Here is a 23,222-nt window from a genome sequence, read left to right on the forward strand (position 1 = left end):
CAGTATGTATCAAAATATGATACATTTATTCAGCACATGATTCATGTTATATTCTTAATGTGCATAAGCTGCTATATGTGACCTAGTGAAAACAGAAAATGGATCTCTGCAGTGAGGTCAAACTCAAATGCAAGTGTTGACTGCATTCAGGGTGACTCAGACAAATGTGTTCAGAAAGATTTTGAAACATCCCAAAAGTAATCAAAAACATTTTAAAAGTAACCCTCTCTACACTGACTATTGTATACACATATATAAAATAAAGAAACTTAAGGCACATTGTAACATACAGCATGAAGTGAGCAGCATACCTGCATGGGCATACAGGAGATTAAAGATACATAGTTACTGGGGGACCATGGCTTCAGCATGTCACCGAGCCCAAAATATCCCGAACACAGAAATCATGAACGGTGTAAATCAACACACAACACAATTCAGTACTACATAGTTCTCAGAAAATAGTTGCTTGAAAACATGTGAAAAGACTAACATGTATAATGTTTATAACAAAAACTCAATTTTCCCTTTACACAGACTCTAATCAGTTCATACAGTTTTCACCACTTTTTTTATACAAATCCTGCTCTGGCTCAGGAGAGAGCCTGAAGGTACAAGTCATCATTATTACTGAAACACATTCACACACACTCGCTGCTTCAGGTACCAGTGATTAAACTGTGATGAGAATGTTTCTGACTGATTTGTACATGACTGTGTGACACCTTTGTCTCTAATTTACTCATGCAGCAGTAGGCACTTTACATTCTCTTTACAATGGGAGTCATAGCTTCAGACTCAGATACTGTTCCAGACAAACAATAAAAGTCGCACCTGTCCACTGCTGCAACTTCAGATTCAAGCGATTAACAAGCCGAGCTCCAATAAATATCATTGTTTGCAGGGTGAGCGAGCCCTCAGTTTCTGCTCAGCCCTGGAGACACAGCTCATTAAAAACACAACTTTTACCTCGTGTCAACTGTTAAAAGATTTGGAGAAACCCAAGATGCTTATTACTTGGAGGTGAGATCAAAAGCAACATCCCACAGTGCTGTGTGTGCGTGTGTCGGACCACTTATTACTGTAGATTTCATCAGAGTCTGTCACCGCTGCAGAGAGACTGGAACCACCTCAGTGTTTGTGTGTGTCGTATCGATTCAGAGGGAAAACATCAAAGTTTAAGATAAAGACACTTTGGAAAGGAGCGAATGCAAAAATATGAGAGTTTAAGTAAAGGAGTTTGAAGTTAAAGTTTCATATTGGAAATGTTTTTCAGGCCTTTGTCCACCACATATCTAACTGTTGTTGTATGCTCAGCTCACGTTCTAAGAGTCAGTTGTTTTTGTCATCCTTTTAAGGGTTAAAGTGCCCAAAAAAGTGAGGATTACATTACTTGTTCAAAAATACAGATCAACTTAAAGGGACAGTTCACTCCAAAATCAAAAACAAATATTTTTCCCTGACCTGTAGTACTATTTATCCGTCTAGATAGTTTTGGTGTGAGTTGCAGAGATATCAACTGTAGGAATGTCTACTCGCTTACTTAAGATAATTCACAGACCTTTTATGTAGGAACTACTTTCTATCTGTGAGAAAGAAAATAGTTCCAGTAGATTCTTAAGTAGTTACAGTAGATTCTATAGTAGTTCCAGTACATTCTATTACAGAAAGAAAGTAGCTTCATTAGATTTTAGAGTAGTTCTGGTAGATTTTTTTTGCAGAAAGAAAGTAGTTCCAGTAGATTCTGAAGTAGTTCTTGTACATTATACTACAGAAAGAAAGTAGCTTCATTAAATTCTAAAGTAGCTCTGGTAGATTCTTTTGCAGAAAGAAAGTAGTTCCAGTAGATTCTACAGTAGTTCCAGTACATTCTATTACAGAAAGAAAGCAGTTCCAGTAGATTCTGAAGTAGTTCTGATACATTATACTACAGAAAGAAAGTAGCTTCATTAGATTCTAAAAGAGTTCTGGTACATGCTGCTGCAGAAAGAAAGCAGTTCCAGTAGATTCTAAAGTAGTTCTGGTAGATTTCTACTGTAAAAAGAAAGTACTTCCAGTAGGTTCTAAAGTACTTCCAGTATATTCCACTGCTCACAAGGTCTGTGGGTTCTCTTGAGTAACCCGGTCATGAGTTTTGGAATATTTCAGTTTTTTTATTTTTATTTAATTTTTTTGTGCTTTGAGCACCACAAGCCAAGTACCATTTGGTCCCATTATACTTTAAAGAAGGCAGATGTCTCTACAGCTGATATTCAAAACTCTGCAGCTCACACCAAAACTATCTCGATGGATAAACAGCACTACAGGCCACTACAGTTGAGCTGTCCCTTTAATGGTTAAAGAACTCAAAAAAGTGAGGATTACCCTACTTGTTCAAAATTTCAGATGGTCTTAAGAGGCAGTTAGCCATGTAGTCTGTGTGAGTGGCAGCGTCTGATGGAGTAGTGCAGTGCGCCCTCCTCCTTCATCCAAACACATCAGTCACATTCAGTCTTTCCGTGCAGCAGCAGCAGAGTGGGCGTTAACTGTCATTTATTTAAAGCTACAAACCACTGAGCTCAGATGAGTAGCTGCTTGTGTAATTCTGTTATGTCAAGTTATGAGCAAATATGAGATATGTCTGGCATCAGCTCTGCGTAATAACATTTGCCTAATTTAGTTCTGGATGTCGTCATCAGCTATAGCCACTGAGTACAAGATCCTGTGTCATTTCTGCCTCTTCTGATGACTTACTCACCAAAGTGACTGCTGGGATGTGGGGACACAGCTTTACAGCAAAATCCAACAGAGCAAAACACATGCGGTGGCCAAAATATCCCAATTATTTGGCAGTGAGGATGTAAGTAACACACAAAGCTGCATTCTAATTGAGCACTGCACTGTGTGTACAGACGCATCAAAGCCTGCAAGCTAGCTCAGGTAGATAACACAAGTTGTACTGCTGTGGCAAATTAAAGGAAAACCAAACACAAAGGGTGTTAGTAAGGCTTCCAGAACAGCATCAGTGTTCCTTGTCTTAAGAAACACAAAAGTCTAAGATATGTATTTTAACTCTTACCTGGGGGGATTTCCATCAAGGCTGGTAAATAAGTCTGTGCTTAAGTGAATTAACTTCAACTTCCACTCAAGGCTTGAGCTGCTCCACTAAGACAACTTAGCCTGGTCAAGTCAACACTAACTCAAGCCAGGCTAAAACAAGCTTGTATTGTGAGCATGCACGGAGAACTAAGGCAACCCAGAACAGCTGGTTGGAGCTGGAACAAAATGTCACAAAAAGAAGAGAAAACAAGAGCGCTTTTCTTCTCAGCTGCAGAACAAACCCTGAAGATCAAACTACATAAAGAATATAAAGGGTTCATCATGAATAATGGCCAAGATTACCACAATTAACCAAACAAAGGAAATATCGTGACAAAAAATGAAGTCAACGTTAAGGTGAAATTGATGTGATTCTGGAACGTGTCACCCTGTCCCTATAGCTCACCTAGTAGAGCATCTGCCTCATCTACTGAGGCCTCAACAGCAGCTTGGATTCCATTTCCTGTCTTCAGCTGTACTCTGTAGATTTTAAAAAAAGCCAAAAAGCCACAAAAATTATCCACAGTCATCTCATGAAAATATATACAAACCTGCTTATCATTTTATTTGTATTTGTTCATTAATGTCTAACCTGCTGCAGGACATATTGATATTGTAAACTACATAATCTTTCTCTTGTTAAAATGTTCTCTTCTTCATAGGATGTCCATTTGATTTACAAATATCATCTGCTCATTGGCACTGAAAGTCAAAAACTGCACATGGAGCAGAAAAATCCAAAAATTATAAGTTGAAGTAGGAAATAAAAAAACTAAATGTCCAAATATAAACACAGTAGTAGGTCATGGTTTGGACCGTATTTTTTTTTCTTCACAGCTTGAACAAAATAGTTGAATGAATGAATAATTTCTTTAAAACTTTGGCACACTTTTTTTCTTAAATTATAAATTTTAAGCTTTTAAATAAACAGGTTCACTCCAGGTCAAATAACCTGACGGCCTTTTAAAACTGTAATTTATTGTAAGTTGTAAGACATGATTTTCTTACACAGTACAGTGCTATCAGTTACCATGGTTACTGAGCAGGGATTGCTATAAGCCACAGTCATGGAGCAGATCTCTCACTTTAACTAGCCAGACTAAGCCAGGCTTTTCCTTTATCCACGCTGATGGAACATCCCCCTGTAGTGCTCTTTATTCATCTGGATAGTTTTGGTGTGAGTTGCAGAGTTTTGGAGATATCAGCCATAGATTTCTGCCTTCTCTCAAATATAATGAGACTAAATTGCATTTGGTTTGATGAAGTGTAAATACACTGTATATGTATATATAAATCATAATGCACCAGTAATCACAAACAAAAAAAATCAGAATCATATTAAATTTAAAACATTTGATTGGGTTTAGTTCGGTTGTCCTTGATGAGACCTGAGTTGTGACCCTTTCTTGAGAATTGGAACAATCAATTCTTACAAAAAACATTTAAAAATAATTACACTCTAATTCCAATTTTTTGGTGAAAATGTATTCTTTAAGGATTTATAGATATGAAATAATATGATTTAAAAATGTGCTATTATAATCGTCATGGTCATAAAATGATTTTTTATGAAAATGTTGACCTTTTAAAGTTGTGTCAGATTTCCATGAACTCCATCAGATTTTTACAAATATCTGATTTAATCAGGCATAAAAAGGGTCAGCTATACCTTAAGGACCCCTGTCTCACTTCCTGGTTTAAAACAAGGCAGGAATACTTTTCAAGCTCTGGTAAAATTTCTATTTTTAGACAAATTCATCAAATAATATTGTGTCTCAACCATAACATGTCGACTCTGTAGTCCTTCTAAATCAAAGCTAAATAAGAATTATGGTTTAAAAATTTATATTTTGATTAACATTAAGAGAACTGAGACACTTTAAAAAATAAAATGTCTGCTCACTAATACTAACATTTTGTCAACTTTGTAAGCATCAACTCCGTCAGATTTTCTACCTGATGGGGTTGATGTCTACATTTAAAAAAAAAAAATCACAAAATATATTTTCCAGCATAACTGAAGAATAAAAATTAAACCACTTTAAAATATGGTTTTGTCCCAGTTCTCAAGAATGAGTGAATTAAACAGAATTTCCATGTTTAAATCTAAAGTAATGACTTGTGCAGCAGCAGTCTGAATGTTGTGCGGAGGTCTTGAGGCTGGAAGCAGCAGAGCAGGAAGATGTGGGTGTGAAGGTAAATGAGAGGGAATGCAGCTGGAATGGATGTATTAAAGTTAAAGCTTTCACCTTGAAATTCATAACATTGCATCACTGCTACTGCTGACACAAAGGAGGTGAACACAATAACACAAACACCTGTGCAATACAACACAATCAGATACAGTGGCACCTCCACAAATCTTTGTGATGCCTGTAATGTCCAGGTTGTGTAGTATTTCATGATATTTGAAGCCATAGATACTGACGTTTTATTGGACTACCTGAGAGTTATATCCAGTTTTTCTCATAATCACACTGAGTAGCTAACAGCACTGTAGTCATCCAGCTGTCCTGTGTGTGTTCTCAGAGTCACAGTGACTCCAGAGGGAATCTTGTGGATCTACAACATCAGCAGGGCTGACGAGGGCAAATACACCTGCTTTGCTGAAAACTACCTGGGCAAAGCCAACAGCACCGGACACCTGTCTGTTCGAGGTACACATGCACACACACACACACACACACACACACATACATATTACACACCTTGAAATGTAACAACCAGTGTCAGCAGTGTTGTGATCTGAAAACTACAGCAAAACAACAAACTAAAACTTGATCTGTCACAGTCAGCTGTGGCTGCTCCACCTGGTCTTTCTCAGCTTTGAGCAAAGAGAGGAAAACTTAAATCTAGACTTTACAGGTAACTTCAGAATGGTAAGGGTGACATCACAGATGCTGCGCCAATTATTTGTTTGTTTGTGTGTTTGTGTGGTCTACACTTCTATCTTTGACCCTAAATTGAAGTCCTAATGCTAAAAACACACTAGAAGACATTATGCAAAAAGAGTCATATTTCAATCATTTTTGTATCACAATATGAATCAATATGAGAAACTTCAGTGGGAATGGTCATTTTTGCATTTCATTGTCATTGAGAAGAATCTAAAAGTAGGCTCAGACACCTCTTTAGCATCACAATGCTTCATGTGTAATCGTATGTTGTGACACATTTTACCTTTATCACAAATTACAGCACCTGGGATTTGGATTTTGGACTTGGCTTTATTGCATATTTTCAATAATGTTTCAATTAATTGTTCAGCCCTATTAAAACTAAACCACTGTATATCATAAAATAATGGCCATTAATTCAGCTGGGCTGATATGCAGTATTTGCTTATAAACATACTGCAGACAGACTGATGCATACGGCCAATAAATACCAAGGAAATGCAGAACAGAAATGTCAAAGACATCTTTGCTGTAATTTAGAAACAGTGGGCCTCATGCTTGAATGTTTTCTTATTCTCCTCTTATATTTGTTCTTAAACAAAGCAGTAGGAGGAGAATACAAAGATCTTTTGTGGGATTCATGAGACGTGCACTGACAGCCAAGTCTGTTCTCACCCACCTGCATATGTTGATGGATTGCGTTCCAGTTTAAATCGGATGCGTGTGCCAGGAAACTTGCAATTAGCATATAGAAACAACCAAATAAATCCATATAAGGGCAGTAGACCTAAGTGCTGCGTACAAAGCACAAAGTATCAAGTCACTGACAGACAGGTCATTTTAAACTCAGAAAAAAAGAAAATAAGGAAAAAGAAAGTAAATGCCACTGAAGGACAGCAAATAATAAACTTTTTAACAGACGTGGAGGAGTGGATTGGAGCATCATTTGACAGCGTTCTCTGTCGGGTGGAGGTGCAGCAGGTGCCACCAGGTTGCATGAACAGTTTAAGATCAAACCTGAGCATAAGAGCGATTCATGCATGAGGCCGATGACAGTGACAAACAAATTATTTTTTAAATTAAATCACAAATGTAGGGATCTCACAAAACCAGCATCAACAAGCCTATAAGTGAAAATCGTTTTGTCTCTCAGTAGACCTGCTTACATCACATTGTTAAAGAGGAAGGAGGTGTAACATACTTACTAATTATCCTTCTGTATCATACATAGTATCAGCACTTAACCAACAACATAATCCCTTTCAATTATCACTTATTACAAGTAGAAGCATGTGGTGGTGTCTGTACCTGCAGAGGTCCTGCCCTCTGCCTGTATTTCCTTAATTGTAGTTTCACCAACCCAAAATGTTAGTATTTGACCTTCTAGCATCCTTCTGTTTCATTTTCAAACAGTGTGGATAAATCCTACTGCTTCTACCTTTAATGATGGCTCAGTGTCTTGTAGGGCTGCACAATTAATCACAATTGTAATAAAATCATAATATGGCTAAGTGCAGTATCCAAATCACAATTTGTTGAAAAAAGGATAAATGTATGAGAAAATAGCATTATAATGAGGTACTGTAGTGCTGCAGACCTGACCTAAAAAATCTTGTTCTCCTGTGAAAGAAAATGTTTTTGTAGTACAGAACTCAATAAATATCACTTCATCGCAATTTTAAGTTTTTTCAGTGAACATGAAAACTGTAATGTAAGACTGATCATTTCCACTAATCATTCATTCATTCATTCATTCATTTTCTGTAACCGCTTATTCCGTAAGGGTCGCGGGCTGCTGGAGTCTATCCCAGCTGACATTGGGCAAGAGGCGGGGTTCACCCTGGACAAGTCGCCAGTTCATCGCAGGGCTGACTCCACTAATCGTAACCCATAGAAATACCAATTTTAGACAAAATAATCACAATATGATGAGGTGTGAAAGTTAGCCTAATGTTTTTTTTACACTCACCTATCAAAGCCATCACTCTCTCGTTTTAGAGGATTGGCCTCTTTCTTTCTGTATTGTAAAATGTGAGAACCAATCAGAGCCAACACAGGTCACAGCTCAGTTCTCATTTTGTGCTCCGACCCTGCAGACGCCACTAAGATCACGCTAGCTCCTTCTAACGCCGACATCAATCAGGGGGAGAATGTGACGCTGCAGTGTCACGCCTCCCATGACCCCACCATGGACCTGACCTTCACCTGGGCCCTCAACGGGGTCCTGCTGGACCTGGAGGACTCTGCTGGGCCGTACCACCGTGTGGAGGGGGTGAGTCCTGTGATGAATGTTGTGTGTAGGACTGTGAGTCTGCAGTGAGATGAAACGGAGCAGTTTGTTAAAATAATGTCTGGGTGGTTTGTGGTTTAGTGAAGGATGAACATCAGTGATAGTTGAGTCTGTGGTGGTGGTGTTCTCTCTCTCTCTCTCTCTCTCTCTCTCATTAGTTCCATCCAGGCTTCAAAACATCAGCCCACAAATATCTTCATGGTTAGACCATTACCAGGATCCACCTCAGCTTTGAGCTGTTGTTAGATTCAGTACTTCTGAAGAAAAGACTACAGAAACATCTCTCCTCCTCTGATCAAAGCTTTTCTATCTGGCTCGACTGAGAAGGATGAAAGCAGTGGAGTTTGGGAGATGTTATGTTCCCTGTTACTCTTTCCACCAAACTCTATTTTTTTTTATTCTATATTCTTCTTAATTTTGTCATAAAAAATATACCAGTGTGTTAGTCAAAAAAGATTTAACTGAATGAATGTGGTGAAGCAGAGATGTGCTGTCCTGCACATCAGATTCTACAAACTTAAAAACATCTTAAATTGGTACCATGAAAAACTCACACCATAGTCATTTTAAAGCGATATTTGATGATTCAGTTCAGCTTGAGGATCTGCTGAGAGTTGTTCCTTCATGTACTAAACTGCTCCAAAGTTCCCTCTAAGTCCAAACAAAATGCAGACAAGAGTCTGCAGGCTGCTCTTATCATCACTGCTCTTACTGCTTCATTAATATGCTAATATGGTTTCACCTGTGTTTATTGGCTGGAGGTCCGGTGCCAAAGGTGAATGCTGTCCAGCTGATTCCATGTTTGGAGGGACATTACCAAAACAGACAAGGGGTCTCACAGCATTTTCTTCAACTGCAGCACTAAATTGACCACGGCGCTGTATGCAAGGTTCTCCAAATGTAATTAGTTCATTTCAGGACAGAGTTTAACATTTCACGCTACCTGAGCACAGGGCCAGGGAGAAACAGAACTCTCCATTCCTGCTCAGTGTTTAATGAAAGCTGATGTGATAAGACGCTGCTATTAGCTGGTTGTGGGTCCAGCTGAAATTGAGCTTCTGTAATCTTCACTTCAGCCTCTGTAATTCTGCTCAGTGCTGTAATGTTCTGCTGCAGCATTCAGCCCTTGTTCAGCATGTTTCCTGCAGTCTGTCAGCGTTTGACTCATTTGCTTTGTCGTCTCTGTTGCCCTTTCAGAAGGAAAACATCGGTGATCTGTTTATAGTGAACGCTCAGCTGAGTCAAGCGGGGATGTACATGTGCACGGCTCAGACTGTGGTGGACAGTGCCTCGGCTTCAGCTAAACTGGTGGTACGAGGTAAGAAACATCAGAGATTGCAGCATTTCCTATTAGAGAAACATGAGAAGAAAAAAACATTTAAACAAGAAATGAACATCAAATGAGTCATAAGAAATCCTGGAGTCATTGTCACTGATTGCATCTCTTTCCTATACGGATCCCATTTTCTTATTATTTTCTATCATTTTGCAAAACTGCAGTATTTTGATTAATATGATGTCCAGATGTTCCAGAGCGATCAGTCTGTTCAGTGATAACTAGCAAAGTTAATGACTATGTCCTGAATTCATGTACTATACTGTACTATAATGTTCTGTCAGGTTCTACCTGAGAACCTCCCAGGCTGTGTAGAACTCCCAGCACTTCTTGGTTAGTTTGAATGGAAGACAAAAACTGCCAAAATAAATAAATAATAAATAAAAATAAATAGATAAACAAATAAACAACTCATAAACTAAATATTCTAATAATTCTTAATTTATGTTTATTTATGCATTTATTTATGTTTTAATGCCCCCTGATTTTGGTCATCCACTTTAAATGACAGCCCTCTCCTTGCAGAATGAGGCAGAAATGCAGAAAGAAATGTAAAAAGAAAATATAGAGGTAAAAACTTTTAAAACATTAATGGGAGGGGGTGCAGAAATAAATACATAAATAAATTAAAAAAGCAATAAATCAATGAATAAATTGCAAAATGAAATGGGAAAGTAAATAAAAAAGGTGAATTAGTACAAAGGTAAATACATACAGAACTAAATTGATTAAATTAAATGTAAATTAAAGTAAATAATTATAAATAAATTAATACTATAATTTATTTTTTTGGGCAGCATGGTGGTGGGTCGCCTGAGTTTGAATCCCCCAGCCGGTTAAGGGACTGGGGAGTTTGTGGCTGGGGCAGGGCCTTTCTGTTTGCATGTTCTCTTTGTGTCCACATGGGTTCTCTGCGGGTTCTCCGGCTTCCTCCCACAGTCCAAAGACATGCAGCATAATAGGTTAATTGATAACTCTAAATTGCCCATATGTGTGAGCGTGAGTGGTTGTGTGTCTCTGTGTGTCCAGGGTGTACTCCACCTCTCCACTTCTCACCCAGTGTCACCTGGGATAGGCTCCACCCCCCCGCGACCCTTCAAGGATAAGAAGTTACAGACAATGAAAGAATGAATGAATGAACATTATTATTTCTGATGTGTGTAATGGCATATTCTTCTTTTCTTGAGTCATTTATTTATTCATTTATTTTTGAAAGCCATGGGTCACGTTGAAGTGGTAGAGCTGGCGGGGACATAAACAGTGTGGGTGTCGGTTCTGTCTGGTAGAAGAGACAGAAAATCACAGACATGTTCATGTGATGCTTGACTGAGGGCAAACACTGCTTCTGACAGCAGTGAAATTGTGAGCATTCTTCTGTTTTTCAACCATCATTTCAAGAAATGATGTGACAATCAGAGTGTGTGTTCATTGTTAGAACTGTGGTTTGTAGAGGGAACCAGTGTAGCATGTGACAGGGTTGTGTAGTATCTGAGTGAGACAAAAAGCTAATGTAGATGAATAACATGTTGTGAAAAGAAGACCAGACAAATTGTTTACTCAAGTAAAAGAAGCACAGCAGGACAGTGACATATGTTCAGAATCAAAAGTAAAGAAGTCATTCTGATAAATGTTTTTCTGTTTTGAGTGTCAGCAGTATTAATGCTGTAGCTGGTCTGTGTGACATCACACCTACCTCCTTCTTATACAGGTCCATACTTTAAACTTTGGCAGTAGATCACATCTGAGTGCTGATCAAACTCACTCAGGACTTTGATTCATAGATAGACGGTGAGATATGAATCATTTCATTTACTCTATAAGACAGTAACATCTCTGGTTTGTGTCCAGGCCCCCCGGGACCTCCTGGAGGTTTACTGGTGAAGAACGTGGCTGAGACATCGGTGGAGCTCAGGTGGAGTCGAGGCTACGATAACCACAGTCCCATCGGAAAGTATGTCATCATGGGACGATCGCCGCTGTCGTCAGAGTGGAAGAGGATGAGGACAGGTGTGTGAGTGTCTGTGTGTGTAGAACTGAAATCATCTTGTGATCAATAGAAAATTAATCAGCATTTGCAGTATCAAATATTTACTGGTTACAGCTTTTCAAATGTTTATAAAAGTCTTAGTCAGATTAAATCAGTACCTCAAAATGATTTGGCTATGAGAATTTGTTTTGTTTTTAGTTATTTCATCCTTTTCTATTAATAATCTCACATCTCCTGCCTGTCCACCAGAGCCTGCTAACATCGAGGGGAACGCAGAGTCGGCCCGTGTGATAGGTCTGATGCCCTGGATGGATTATGAGTTCCAGGTCATCGCCAGCAACATCCTGGGCAGCGGAGAGCCCAGCATGCCCTCACACACCATTCGCACACAGCAAGCAGGTTAGGGGCCACAGGTCACAGCCACAAGGCTGCACACACTCACACTTATTTGCACACACATAAGAAAATTTATAATCCAGATAATGAAACAATAAGAGACGTGTCAGGCTTATACAACAGACCTCCTCTCCACTTAGAAGAAAAACAAACAATAACAAAACAATGCGTAGAAACTAAGCTAACATAATGTAGGAAAAATGCAACAAAAATGACAACAGGAAAAGCACACAATGACCTGAAAAACTAACCAATCAGTACCGACAATCCGATAAAAACAAAGACAGCATAAGCACAGTATTTATAGATTTATTCTGAAGTTCATCAGAAAACATCACCCTCATAAAAACTGCTAAATATCAATAAAAACGAAAATAAATATGAGATATGACGGTATGTTCCTCTGACACAATATTGTCTTTGTTTCTGCTTCTTGTAGCTGGCAGATTTTTGGTATAACTCTTGAATGTAATTATCTGAAAAGGACACTTCACTTAGCATTTCACTCCTACAACAGAATCAGACTCATGTTGACAAGTTTAACAAAAAAACATCAAACTCAGTGATGTTTTCAGGCTGTAGAATATTTAGCCTGTGACAGGACACTTTGGCCAATAACAGGTTGATAAGATAATTGATTGTTGAGTCTCATTCCCAGAACGTAAATATTTCATGATCTGTGAATTAAACACAACAATCAACCAGCTTTCTCCTGAATCACTTACTGCACCTTTAATGTGTAAAATCACTGTTTCCTTTTAAGCCTACAGATAGCAGGAAATGTACAAGTGATGTTCATCAGTCACTTGAATGTTATTACATTCATTCTGTTAATACGTGTCTGTCTGCCAGATATTACACTGGATTACCACAAAAAAGTTTTGTTGTAATATATTAATGTGCTGCTGCTTCACCCCTGCTTTGTGTCAGGACAGCTCCTCCACACACACACACTATTATGTCAATGATATACACACCAATACAAATGCACACAGAGCAAAGTCAGTGAGCAGTAGAGCAGAGACAATGCGGTGGAGAGGCAGTAAAAATATGTCCAAGATTAGCCTACCTGAGTTGACAACAACACAGATTACAGTCAGTAAGTGCAGTAAAACTTTGTAAGTAAAAAGCCAATACTTTATCAATACACCTGATCAATAAGTGTAAACATAATTACAGCCATGTGTCTATCAGCTCTGTCCTCAGTCTCTCTCATCCGCTTTGTTTTACACAGACACAGCACGCTAGCTCGACTAAAAGCAAATGGTTCCAAACAAGCTAAAACAAAAGCTGTTTGAATGTCGTCTGACTGGTTTATTTTGCCATGAATCATAAAATTTGTCAAATTCTTGTAAACTGAACTGCTGGATGAGACAAAGCAGCTCCTCCTCTCCCTGCCAGCGGTGCCTGCAGACAGTGAATCGCATCAGAAGAGGACAGAGGACAGGATGAAGACACCGACCGATGTTTCTGATCTTCACTCTGTCTAAACTTCTATGTTAGAAATATGATTTATTTTATGGATGTTTTAGTTTTGTTTCCAGTGAGATATTATTAAGTTTATTAGTGACTTTGCTGTTGTAAACCGTTGCTGCTCTAGAAACAACATTTAGTTATATTTAAAATATATCATCCTGTTCTGAATTAATTTCTCTTTGTCTTCTTTAAAAAGCAATTATTTAGTAATGAAAAAGAACCTAAAAAGGCTGTTTTTAAGGTCGCAACATAATTCAAATAGTCTATTCCAGGCAATATGAATGTGAGTATTATAATAATTTATGAAATTCAATTAAATAGTTGGTATTAAATTTAATTCTAAGTGGTATTAAAAAGGTCTTAAAAAGACTATAATTTAACTGGGAGAACCCTGAATGTACCCTGATACAGAACAATAGACAATAAAATGGAAGTATTTATGCTCGCTCAGTCTGTGGTATTTCACATTTAAACATTTTTTATTCTCAGACATGAACAGACACAGACTTGATTGTGTCTGTGGGTAAGAGAGTATATAGTATAACATACAAGTATAACATGTTGTTCCCACTCATACTGCTTCATGCTGATCCTCTTGTGTGGATGATATCATGTACAGTACATCATGTAGTGCTTGTATATGTGGCCCTCAGCTCCCACAGTGGCCCCCAGTGGACTTGGAGGAGGAGGAGGAGATCGCAATGAACTCATTGTTACCTGGACGGTGAGTGCTTTGTCTTTATATGTGTGCACCGTGTGTACATAGTATATTACACACGTATATCATACAGTGCTCCAGCATAATAAAAATCTATTTTAATGTGCAGACTGTTGCATCATCTGATTTCCTTCATCTAATTTCCCTGCAGTTTTGTTCTAACTTCACATTTATATGGCTTTTGTGCTGTGATGGTTCCAGGCTTCTCTCATCATTCTCTTCTATTATATTACAAAGCTGTAATTTATTGCTAATTCACCAGCACTCTACAGATTTAGTTTTATTATAGTTTTATTTTATAAAAGTGGAGGTTGTAAGAGACAAATCTAAAGAAAAATGATCAAACTTAAAGCAGAAGAGGCCCAGGTATCTGTCAGAGAGCCCTCAGTTTCTTGCTTATGTTGCAGAGGGACAGCTCCATCAGTGAGAACCTTGTCTTTGTTGAAGCTGACTTGTTAATTTCTTTGCTGAACCTTGCAGCCCATGGCCAGAGAGTACCAGAACGGTGACAGCTTTGGCTACATCCTGGCATTCAGGAAGAAAGACACATCATCTTGGTTGGTGGTGCGTATTCCCCACGTGGATTCATCCCGCTATGTTTACTTCAACGACAGCCTGACGCCATACAGCCCCTTTGAGGTGAAGATCAAAGCTTATAACCGCAGAGGAGAAGGTCCCTTCAGCCAGATCGCTGTGGTCCACTCTGCTGAGGAAGGTGAGCCGCTGTCGGTGAAAGAAAGAATAAATACAAACTCCTGTCAGGGAGGGTTCGTCTCTCCAGCTGGGCTGCCAAGATGAAAACATTCACTCACATATATTGTATCACTGCTCAGCAGGTTTCTTTTTTGTCATCAAAAATATTTTATAAAAAAGAAAGAAAACATCAGGATTTGATTGATCAAGTTAAATGATCTGAAATATAATAGACTTTTTATGAGTGTGCTCTGCATATCTTGCATTCGAGCTTCCTTGTTTAATATAGGCTTCTACATCTTTATATGTTTCATTGACTGCATTAGCATTTGTCAAACTTTATACTTTGTGTACCACTTCAGAGAATATCGAGTTCTCTCAGTACTACATTACAGTTTGATGCTGTTTGGTGCAGCAGCTGTGGACACTTCACTGGTGCTTCTTACACAGCCTCTAGCATCGGTTCTCAGTTTACTGTTGTTTGGTTCATTTTCAAAATGGATCCACAAAATATTCCGAACTTCTCTCCGTAATAAGTCTTTATTTTACCTCCACTTACTATCTTACCATTACAGTTCAGCTCATAACTGATATTGAAACAAAATACAGGAAACAGAAACTTATTTTTAAATGGCATTTCACTGATTTCATATCATATGCATTTTCATTCATTTCTGTATTATTTTGATAATATTTTTCTAAAGTAATTTTATTTAAAAAAGAATCTAGGGGCTGTGTAATACTGTCAGAGAATATGCAGTATGTTCCTGTGGAAACAAAGCTTTGATTGTGAAGAAAAAACATGTTTGGTGTTGTTTGGTATAAAGAACATTTTGATGTTTTTTTGTAATAATAATAAATCAATTAATTGATCATTAATGTTGCCAATGATGTATTAAGGAAAGTGCTTACAATTTGCAACCCTAGAAAAATAAAACAACAAACAGAAGTACAGTGAGTAGTCATAAAGCAGATCGTAAGTGCATTATTGTGTAAAACTGGAACAGAAACACTGACACATACTTTACATTCTGGGCCTGCCCCTGCTTAAATTCCTACTGGACCTCTAAACCGAATGTGCTTAATGACATCACAGGAATAATCATCTACACAGAATCAAAAATAACCCACTGGGCAACACATTTATCGTAGAAGTCAATGAAAAGAAACTCAAATTTATTAGAGCAATTTATTGCCCTTATCACAGCAAACAAATGTACAGCCATGGAATGAAAGATGAACAACTGACTGCACCTGCTGGAGGGACAAACGAATCAGCGTCATGTAGACCAAATGAAAAGACAATTTACAGCGTGGAAAGAAAGCCTGGAGAATTTAAAAGGATTTGGGCTGTTTTTCCAATATTTCTGAAGACAGAATCCACCACACAGTATTCCTTTTATTCAAATTCAAAGGACCCTTAAGGGATAGTTCACCCAAAAATGAAGATTCAGTCATTATCTACTCAACCTCCTGCCGAGTGACAGTTAGGTTTAGTTTTTTAGTCCACAAAACACTGCAGAGTTTCACAGGAAAACAGTGTTGTGGAATCTCCCAAATGGAAGTGAATGGTGATCGGTTCGTCTGGTGTAATCCAAGTCTCCTAAAGCCCCAACATGCCAAGTTGACTTAAAAATGTTATTTAGACCATGTTTTTAGCCTGAATCTTCACTGTAGCATACTGTCTGAACTGGTTGTGTGTGTTGTGTGTGTAGTTGTTTTTCCCATTTGAAAACTGGTCACCATTCACTCCCATTGTTTTAGAGATTCTACAACACTGTTTTCCTGTGAAACTCCAGCAGGGTTTTGTGGACTAACAAAATAAACCCGACCCTCAATTACCACAAGGGTGAGTAGAAAATGGGGTGAACTATACCTTTATTAACATGAGAAACAGGTTATTAAACCAATAAAGGTAATGTTGGAAAAAAAAAACAGACAGACACATGCAATTTTGTTCTTGACAGCAGTCCATGTTTTTCAGCTCCTCTGTAATATGGAACTGAACATTTCTAAGACGTAGAGATGAGTATTGTCAGGATTTTATTGATACCAATATTGATACTGATACTTATTGATACTCTTATTGATTGATCACCATAATTTGGTGTGAGAACATATTCCAATTATTTTATTTTTTACTTTTTCTCGAAGTAACGTAAAATGTTTTTGAGAGTTTTTGCATTTAGCTGCATTGTTGCTGCATTTACTAAATTAAGATCATACTTGTGATCATTTTTTCCTGTCAGCTGTTTATGGAACATTACATGAATACTGACAGCAGAATTGTTTGTCCAGGATCAATAATTTGGTAGTGATCAGTGAGGAACCAGCACCATTTTTCATTATCGATCCCTAGTTAAATAGCACAGGCCTCAACTGTTGTTCAGTCTTGCTTTTGTACATTCCATATTTACAGTGTTCAGTAGATTATTCATTCAGAATGATTTAATCCAGGATTTTAAGACTGTTTTCATGGCAGCCTTGAAGCTAGAAAATATTATTTTCTGTTGTATAAAATCTAATATGAGAATCATCATTAAGAACACAGATAAAAGTTTTAGCTCACAGTGAAGTCAGCTATGGAAATTTTGTAAGGAAAGGTTAGAAGCAGTACTGCTGTATTTTTTGTTACCACAAGAGGGCCACCACAACACTGAGTAGACTGAGTAGACACGGTCAGCTCACTTTAACTGAACATGTCTGGCAGTTTTGACCTGTACTTGTGAAGCATGTTGCACACTCTGACCCTCTGACCTCTCGCCGCCTCCTCACAGAGCCCACAGTGGGACCATCCAGCATCAACGCCACGGCGCTGACCGCCTTTGAGATCCAGGTGTCATGGGAGCCCGTCCAACAGTTCAGCGCTAACGGCATCCTCAGAGGATACGAGGTGAGCAGCTGCATGAATACACAAACACACAGCAGACTGGAACTGACAAGTGATGTGGTAAAATTCAAAATGTTCTCCGACTTGTTTTATTCTCACTTTATCTGCCCTGTCTGGTTTTATCTCTTTTTTAAAGCACTTTGTAACATTGTTAAGAAAAGTACTCTATAAATAAAGTTTGTTATTATTATTATTTGTGGTAGTAGTAGTGGAAGTCATGTACAGGCCAATCTGTTTTATAAAGTAAGATGAAAGATAAAATGTAAACTGTACAACATATGCAGTACAACAGGAGAGCATAACACAATAAAACAAAAAACAAAGATAGTGTACATGACAGAAGCACAGAAACAGTCGAGGGACTGAATCATAATTGTGGGTGTGATAAAAAAAAAATCACTCAGTTTTAGAGCACTGAGAGTCAGGCCCAAGGTAAAAACTAGGTCAAACTTTATGGCTTTGGTTGTGGGTGGAACACTTTACATGTTGTAAAAAATTAAAAGCCTTAGTAACAATAATAATAATTAGTTGCGTCATTCACACGTAGATTAAATCATCAACCACAATCACTTTATCATACTTGACAACTGCAGCAGTAATAAAATGAGAGAAGTCAGATCAAAAGTTGCTGTTCAGTTTTGGTAAATGACAACAGACAGGATTAGTGCAGCCTATAAAACACATGAGCGCCTCAAAGCTGGCAAAGAAATAAATAGATGACAGTAAGATGAGAGCATTTGAAGATTCTTAAAAACCACAGCTAGTCCACCACTGTGGCTGCTCAGCTAAGGGGAGTTAAAACAACAAAAATGTGGGAAGCAGAGCTCCTAAAATTTACTACAATCACCTTCCTTCAGCCAGGTTTTAGTTGAGAAAAGGAAATCTAATGAAGTCGTTTAAAACAAATTTCTTATTAGAGAACACTCTCCAGTTATAAATGTGGGTCTAACCACTGTACAGAAAGTCTTTTGTACAGCATTATGGTGTTTGTGTGGTCTATGATTGATTATAACTGGGATAATAGAGAGGCTCTCTGGAGTGTCACAAGAATAGGTGCAGAAGAATGTTGTGTTTTATACCACATTTATTTTCACTTTTTTGCAAGTACCACAAAAAACATAAAATTACCACAAATATAACAGTACAACAAAGAGACACAAAAATACCACAAAGGCACAAAAACACTACAAAGAGGCATAAAACTACCACAAGGATATGAAAATGACAAGGATGTGTCTTAAAAACCACAAAGAGACAGAGAGGCATGAAACTGCCACAGGGAAACAGAAATGACTTGGATTAGACTCAGAAGTACCACAGAGAGACACAAATGTACCACAGAGAGACACAAAAATACCACAAAGAGACAGAAAAGTACTACAAAGAGCATGAAACTACCACAAGGAGACAAAAGTGCCTACAATTAAACACAAAAATACCACAGACATAAAACAACTACAAAGAGACACAAAAATATCCCAAAGTGAGACAAAACGACTACAAATAGACACTGTGTCTATTTTAATCTGGCGGTGTTCCTTTAAAGCAGGGATGGGAGACCTTTAGTATTTATAGGACGTGCATTTTCACTTCATATTTTTCTAAGTACAGTCATGTTTGTGTACACATGTTTGTGTCTCTGGTCCGACAGCTACAGTGTTCCTCTTCAGCTGCCAAATGAAAAACAATCTCAGTCTTTGTTCTCACAGATCAGGTGAAACTGGTGTATAAGAGCCGTTTTATTTGCACACAGTCCTCTGACCTGCTGTTAAATTTCTAATCACTTTATTAGCTGCTCGTAGTCCCAAGTTCAAGCTCACTTTATCATCTTTGATTGTTTTAATCAACGTTAAAAATCCACAAGATCATAACAAATATATGACTTTATCAGTGCTGATGGCTGATGTCAGCAGGCTCAACACGATCACTGCCTGCTGGTAAAGTTCAGATAATAAAGTTCACACACACAGGTTTGTACAAGTCTTTTTAACATGATCTGTGTGTGTGTGTGTGTGTGTGTGTGTGTGTGTGTGTGTGTGTGTGTTCAGATCCGGTACTGGCGGCAGCATGAACGGGAAGCGGCGGCAGACCGTGTGAGGACAGCAGGACTTGAAACGACAGCCAGAGTGTCCGGACTCCGACCCAGCACTCGATACCACGTCGCTGTTCTGGCGTATAACAGCGCCGGCACTGGGCCACCCTCACCACGCACCACCGTCACCACCAGGAAACCACGTATGTCTTCAGCACTTACACATGCACCCGTAGACATATATGGTGGATAATTCAGGAGAAACCTGATCAGGAAGCAAAAAAATCTAATCTCCAAGTTGAGAATGATAGAAGAAGCCAACAGAAAACATGTATGTAAACATCAGATTGTCACATCAGGTCAGTAAGGCTGAAAGAGGACACGGCAGGACCACAGTGTCTGTCCAGAGTCACTGTTAACATGTCATGAAGGGATACAAAACAACTACAGAGACACAAAAGTGCTACAAAGAGGCATAAAAACTGCCACAAGGAGAGAAAAAAACATCTACAGGGAGACACTAAATGACTACAGAGGCACAAAAGTACGTCAAAGGGGCACATATGTACCACAAAAAGGCAAAAAAAGAGCAAAGAGACATGAAAATATCACAAAGACACAAAAGTACAACAAAAAGGCATAAAACTACCATATAAAGACAAAAAAACGACTGCAAGGAGACACAAAAATACCAGAGACACAAAAGTATCACAAAGAGACAAAAATATTACAGAGAGATTCAAATGTACCACAAAAAGACATAAAAATAACACAAAGAGGCACAAAAGTACCCAAAGTACTACAAAGACATAAAACTACCACAAGGAGACAAAAATGACTATAAGGAGACAAAAAACAAAATGACTACAGAGATTCAAAAGAACCACAAAGAGACATAAAAATAATACAGAGAGATATAAAAGTAACACAAAGACACATAGAAATGCCATAAAGAGGCACAAAAGTACCCCAAAGTCACAAACGTACTACTAAGAGACATAAAAATACCACAGAGATACATGAAAATACCACAAAAACACAGAAAAGTTCTGCAAGGAGGCATAAAACTACCACAAGGGGACACAAAAAGATCACAAGGAGAGACAAAACGACTACAAATAGACATTGTGTCCATTTTAATCTTTCTATGCTCCTATAAAGGAGTGGTGGGGGACATTTAACATGTCTGTGTCCACAAGCTTTTGTGTCATAACCTGTCCATGCCCTCTCTATAGTAATAACTACTCTGTCTGTCTTTATTAAGACATGTGAGGTTCATCTGAGTCACAACTCATAATTGTCCATCAATAGTTTCTTAGTGACACCAGAGAAAATAAACAAATACATAACACTTAATGTTTAGTGACCTACAGTCAGTCACTGCCATCACTTTTTTTTTTTTTTTTTTTTTTTTTTTTTTTGCAACTAATCTTTGACGTTGCAGTTTTGTCATTATTTTCTCTCCATATCCACAGATAGAGACACACAAACACACCCACACACACACACACAGGAGTGATGTCCTCAGGCATGTCCTGTCCTGAAGATCCTATAACTAATACAGCGAGGTTAAATGACCCCTCTCCACCCCTCCTCTGGGCAGAAACAGATTATCCCTCTCAGCTGTAGCAGCCAGTGGCTCCTCTCCCTCATCAGGGAGGAGAGGAGTTACTTAACACTTCCTGTGCCCGTGGCTGGAAACGTATTCAACAGGAGGATTACACACCAGCTCTGTTTCATTCACTCACTCCTCTGCCCGGGGCGGCCGTGGCTCAGCAGGTAGAGCGGGCCGTATACTGAATCCTGGGTTGCTCCCGAGCCGCTGGGTAAAGCCCAAATAAATGTAGAGGGTCGCGTCAGGACGGGCATCCGGCCTAAAAAGACTACGCCAAATTAAGCGTGTGGTTGGATGGAGAGACTGAAATCAGTGCAGATAGATGACCTGTGTCGCGAGCCGCTGTCAGGAAGCAGCTGAAAGCACAAGTACCTGCCTGGAGTCTGAAAATATTTCCCTATATTCCCTACTGTATTTTTGTATTATGTGTGATTTGATGAGGTATTTTGTACTTTCAAATGAATAGAATTAATTTAAATGAATTAAATGTATCAGTAGAACCACAACCCTGTGGTCTACTTTGCCACATTGGAAAACAAATGCTATAATATATCTCTGAAGCGTATACATTTATAACTGCTCACTCAAACCTTGTACAGCGGACATATATCAATATATGGAGACACATTCACAAATAGTATAGACGAATATAGGGGAATGCTGATGTTGAATGTTGATTTTGTTGAGCAATCCTGAATCCTGAATGTGTATTTACACATTAAAGTCAGTTCAGTGTGTGCAGGTTTATATTGATATTTTTACCTGAGATGTTCCTGTGACCACCTGATCCCTCATCTGACTGTGCACTTCTGTTTACTAATATAAAAAAATATTTCAGCTAATTACATAATTGCTACTGGACAGATAAAGAGACACTTCTATACGTGTGTGTTACTGTAAATGTGTGTAAGATAAGGCTCTAAAATAACAATATGTAACAAATGTCCAGAAACGAGTTCTGCAGTCCAAATAGTGAGTTGGAGCCACAGACTGAATATTAAATTATTATAATCCTGTTTAACATATGATCTATGGTTGAAGCGAGTTGTTCCCCCCGCCTCCTCCTCCCCAGACTGAAGCTCAGGCAGTCTGCAGGAACACAAGACTCACTCAACACTGTAATTTGACAATAATAAGAGAGGACGCGTCCTCCACTGTAAGTTGATCAGCAGTTTATAATTCTGTCAATGTAAAGTTCAGCCTCTTATCCTGAAAACAAAAGCCCACTGCTCTGAAATAACACTCTGGATGATGAGTTAAGTGACTGCCTGTCTCACTGCTGTCAAACTCCATTAACACACTGATCATTTTAACTGTTATAAACTTCTGTGCCCTCTAGATTCAAGATTGTTAATGGTTTCTTACAGCATGTTTCCTTTAGCTCTGATGACATATCATGGTGATCTTCTGATTTATTAATGTAAATATATTACAGATTTCTAAAAGGAGATTAATATTAAATTGTTTACATTTCTTTCTTTGAAAGTAGTATTTTTACAGTGCTTTGCAATCTCTGCATAATGCATGGTGTTTTCTGCCGTCCTGTGTGTAGTTTTAATCTTAAAGGGCTGCTCCATTTGTGACAGACAGATATTAAATAGAACAGGGTTCATACATTGTGTGGGAAAGTATGGAATTTGGTTTTAGTCATTTCCAGGTCTGGATCAGTTTGGTTTAGTTTAGTTTATTAGGATCTTCATTAGCCACAGCAAATGCTGCCGCTAGGTGCAACACATGATGCTGGGAAGTGTGGGAAAAAGAAAAGACAGTATGGAAAAATAGATGTGTCTCCAGACTATTGTCCTAATTCTTAA

General features: G+C 38.3%; 1 protein-coding gene across 1 annotated transcript in view; it reads left to right on the forward strand.

The window, feature by feature from the left end:
• The window catches only part of cntn2 (contactin 2), a 91,709-nt gene that overhangs the window by 63,155 nt on the left and 5,332 nt on the right, over window positions 1–23,222 (forward strand). Inside the window, exons 12-20 of the mRNA XM_084726303.1 lie at window positions 5,608–5,735; window positions 8,072–8,247; window positions 9,463–9,583; window positions 11,450–11,608; window positions 11,838–11,987; window positions 14,114–14,184; window positions 14,659–14,893; window positions 17,649–17,764; window positions 19,810–19,996. Of these exons, the coding sequence (XP_084582429.1) occupies window positions 5,608–5,735; window positions 8,072–8,247; window positions 9,463–9,583; window positions 11,450–11,608; window positions 11,838–11,987; window positions 14,114–14,184; window positions 14,659–14,893; window positions 17,649–17,764; window positions 19,810–19,996 (1,343 nt within the window). The remainder of the gene's footprint in view (window positions 1–5,607; window positions 5,736–8,071; window positions 8,248–9,462; window positions 9,584–11,449; window positions 11,609–11,837; window positions 11,988–14,113; window positions 14,185–14,658; window positions 14,894–17,648; window positions 17,765–19,809; window positions 19,997–23,222) is intronic.

The sequence above is a fragment of the Lutjanus erythropterus genome, chromosome 2, assembly GCF_056507025.1.
Source record: "Lutjanus erythropterus isolate fLutEry1 chromosome 2, fLutEry1.hap2, whole genome shotgun sequence".
NCBI classification, from domain to species: Eukaryota; Metazoa; Chordata; class Actinopteri; order Lutjaniformes; family Lutjanidae; genus Lutjanus; species Lutjanus erythropterus.